The sequence below is a fragment of the Urtica dioica genome, chromosome 10, assembly GCF_054948205.1.
Source record: "Urtica dioica subsp. dioica isolate 48M chromosome 10, U.dioica_male_clone48M_v1_H2, whole genome shotgun sequence".
NCBI classification, from domain to species: domain Eukaryota; kingdom Viridiplantae; phylum Streptophyta; class Magnoliopsida; order Rosales; family Urticaceae; genus Urtica; species Urtica dioica.
This window is the reverse complement of record NC_142765.1, coordinates 1,052,135-1,055,996: the sequence shown is the minus strand read 5'-3', so window position 1 is coordinate 1,055,996 and position 3,862 is coordinate 1,052,135. Positions and strand designations below refer to the sequence as shown.

At 32.5% G+C, this 3,862-nt stretch overlaps 1 protein-coding gene across 1 annotated transcript; it reads left to right on the top strand.

Moving 5' to 3' along the window:
• The first annotated feature begins 718 nt into the window (after positions 1-718).
• LOC149382866 (polygalacturonase-like) lies at positions 719-2,887 on the top strand. Its single transcript, XM_089628856.1, has 9 exons — positions 719-952; positions 1,057-1,188; positions 1,297-1,464; positions 1,579-1,599; positions 1,700-1,907; positions 2,028-2,109; positions 2,225-2,333; positions 2,417-2,533; positions 2,666-2,887. Exons 1-9 carry the CDS (start codon positions 719-721, stop codon positions 2,885-2,887), a joined length of 1,293 nt encoding a protein of 430 aa, XP_089484982.1.
• Positions 2,888-3,862: the final 975 nt, after the last annotated feature.

Below are 3,862 nucleotides of genomic sequence, written 5' to 3'. Positions count from 1 at the left end.
TTATGACTACTTGCAATACGTTATTCATTAACCCAATAAATGTTTGAATAAGACAAGAAAATAGGGGTTTCGAAAAGAAAAGAAAAGTCATTTCTATTACTAAAAATTGTCGGAACAGTATACAAGTATTTGTAAACTGTGAATTTTGTATCTCATGCAAACCCTCTTCCGGATTGCCCAGAAAAGTAATACATGATCACGTGTTAGCAATAAACAATTCAACTTTAATATGAATCAATTGACCATGTACGTGTGAAAATATGAGAAACAAAACTCGCAAAGAATAGTAATATATACATGAACCTGCTAATTGGTAAACAAGCACAATCACAATCGTCCTCTAATAACTAACTTCTATTGAAATTCCTTAATATTGTTGAAAATTGTAAGAGGACCAAACTCGGCTATACCGGTCAATTACTAAATACTTATTGCTCACCCATTTCATCATATTCCACTATGATTCTATTCATTAAGAAATAGGAAAGAGAATTAGAATGTGTAATTAAACTCTAAAGTAAGCTCCACTAATTCACTATAAATACACAAGAGAGATCTATAGTCTTCATTACAAAACAAACAAATCCATTTCACTTCTTCTCATATTCTCTCAAGTCATATAACTCTTTCGGTCTCTTCAACCAAATTACTCATATCTCACTTACAAAAACCGTTTTTCATTTTTAGTCGAAAATAATTCATTATTTATATAAAAAAAATGTCAATAACAAGAAACTATTCCTATCTCCCTTTCCTAGCGCTCACAATATTCGTATCACTTTCATTGGCTCTCGCCTTAGAAGAGTCTGACATCAGAAGCCGAACGTCGAAACTCCAAAGCTCATATGGAATTACGAGAAGGCTTAGCCGAGCAATCACACTTTCACCGAAGAAGGTATACATTAACGTGGATGGTTTTGGTGCCAAAGCAGACGGAACAGACGATAGCCAGGTAAACAATTAATTATACAATCAAAATCAAAATAATTAATTCATACATAGTACATGGATATTTTGTGCTGATTTTTGGATATATGTTTATAAAAATATATATAGGCATTTAACAAGGCTTGGAGTAGGGCTTGTTCCTCTAAAGAAGAGAGCATAATTTATGTGCCAAGAACCAAAGTTTATCATCTTAAGCCAATCAAGTTTTCAGGGCCTTGCAAGTCTTCCATTACAATGAGGGTGAGTTTGTGTTAGTAAATAATAAATTAATTTCGGTTATTATTAAAGTCGATTAACTAATAATTAACAAGATATTAATTGAACGGTTGGAATTGTGATTATGAATAGATTTCGGGGGTGATAAAAGCGTCGCCACATCATTCGGATTACGACAGCGACAGAAGGCATTGGATGGTGTTTGAGGGAGTCCGAAACTTGAGAGTCGAAGGTGGTGGCACTATCAATGGCAATGGAAGGAAATGGTGGCTCAACTCTTGCAAAATCAATAAAGCTCTTGTAAGTATATATATTCTCATTTAATATATTTTTTTCATTTTAATCATATTAATATAAATATGTAACTTTCTTTGTTTCCCTTTTTTGGTGTCTTCCCATTTCTTTCGTCCACAGCCTTGCAAGCATGCCCCAACAGTAAGTTCAATTATCTATCTATTTTGTTTTTCATTAAAAAATATCCATTAAATATGGAAATAATCTTATATTAATTTGAATTTTGAATTTATGCGTGTAGGCTGTGACATTTTATGGGTGCACCAATCTAGTGGTGGCCAATTTGAGGTTCAAGAATGCACAACAAATGCATTTAACATTTCAGAAATGTTTGAACGTAAAAGCGGTGAATCTGAAAGTGATTGCACCCGGAAATAGCCCCAACACCGACGGAATTCACGTCACCGCATCTCAAAACATTCACATCATGAATTCTCTCATCAGAACAGGTGAGTGATATTGTTTCATGATATGTATATATTTCTCTCTTTACGTACTAATAAATTGAAGATATATATGCACGTGATATATATTTTTTTTATTAATTACTTTTTCTCCTATATATGAAGGTGATGACTGCATTTCAATAGTGAGTGGATCAAAGAATGTTAGAGCTACGGACATAATTTGTGGACCTGGCCATGGAATAAGGTATTTATTTATGAATTAATTGTTATATTAGAACATAATACGAATCAATTTATGTATAAATTTTTGTATTATATGAACTGACATCTCGGTTATTAATAATTGATAAATTATCTAGCATTGGAAGCTTAGGAGCTGGGAATTCAGAAGCTGAAGTTTCGAACGTGTTTGTGAATAGAGTCAAATTCACAGGAACCACCAACGGAGTGAGAATTAAGACTTGGCAGGTACGTAAATAATATTTCTTCAAATTAAATTTTATTTATAACCAAAAAGGATCATGTTATTAAATGTCACTTTTTTTTTTCAGGGAGGTTCTGGATATGCGAAGAACATAATATTTCAAAACATATTAATGAGAAATGTTAGCAACCCAATTATCATTGACCAAAACTATTGTGACCAGAAGGAACCATGTCAGCAACAGGTAATTAATCAATTAATTATACCAAATATAATCTCTTTTTTTGCAACCCTAATATATTACGTGTATATAATTAGTATATATACAAAACTTTAACGTTATTTTGTAATTATTACATATATCTATATAATATAGGCCTCAGCCGTGGAGATAAGCAACATTAAATACATAAATATAAAAGGGACAAGTAATTCAAAAGTGGCCGTGAAGTTGGAGTGTAGCAAAAGCGTGCCATGCAAAGGCGTTTCTCTTCACAACGTCGGTTTCGAGCGCGAAGGAGACAGCGATCTCGTCGAAGCTTCTTGCCAAAACGTGAAGCTCAACAGAATTGCAAGTGTTTTTCCCAAATGCTCTTGATTTCATTTATTTGATAATCATTATCATTAGCTTTATTCATATCCTATTGGCCCTATAGTATTGTTACCTATAAGTGGCCTCGTCTCTTTCTTTTTTTCCTTTCCTTAGTTTTTTCTTCATTCTTGGATATATGTGTATACATACTTATCCATTCTTTTTACACAATTTATTCCTTTTTTTTTGGAATTTAATCAATTTTTTATTGGTTCATGTAATTTGAGTGTTAGATCAGCATCTGAAACAGCTATTTGGGAGTTTCAGAATTTAGTGAATAAAGGTTCTGAGAATTATGTATCAAGGTTGGTTGGTTTATAAACGGATTCATATGTATATTGAGTTTTGTTAATCTTTTGAATTTTTGGATCGAACACTTATTTGAAACCACTGTGTACGGTTTATATACACACATGCACACATGCTAAAAGCGTTGTTCTATTTTTGAGTAAATTGTAACCCCTCATAAACAGCGATCCGATGATATGTATTTATTGTCGAGGGCCAAATTTGATTCCTTCAATTGCCAACGCTCAAACAGAGAACAAGGAAAAAGTCTTGAAGATAAGAGTTCTAATAATTTCTTGCTGGTGATGATCATTTTTTTCCCTAAGTTATAGTGTCCTTTCATAAAAGTTTTTTCTCCCTTATTGTTGAGGCCTCTTTTGTTTCTTTACAGGTTTGAGCAAGGATTAAAATCTCGCATCTCGCGGTCATACCGTACTTCCAATTTTGAGGTATCTCATCTCGTACTATGGTATCCCGTGGTTTTTTATGAACGTTCGGGGTATCTCATAATCTGTGGTAAACCGCATTCTGCGGTATATATACAGCTCAAAAAAGGTAGTCCGCGGGTATTTGAATAACTTTTTAATTAGGATTTTTTCTAAATTTAGGATATAAGAAAATTAAATTTTAAAATAAATTTTTAAGTAATTAACACATAAAATTCTAAATAGAGTACAAATCAATACACATGTA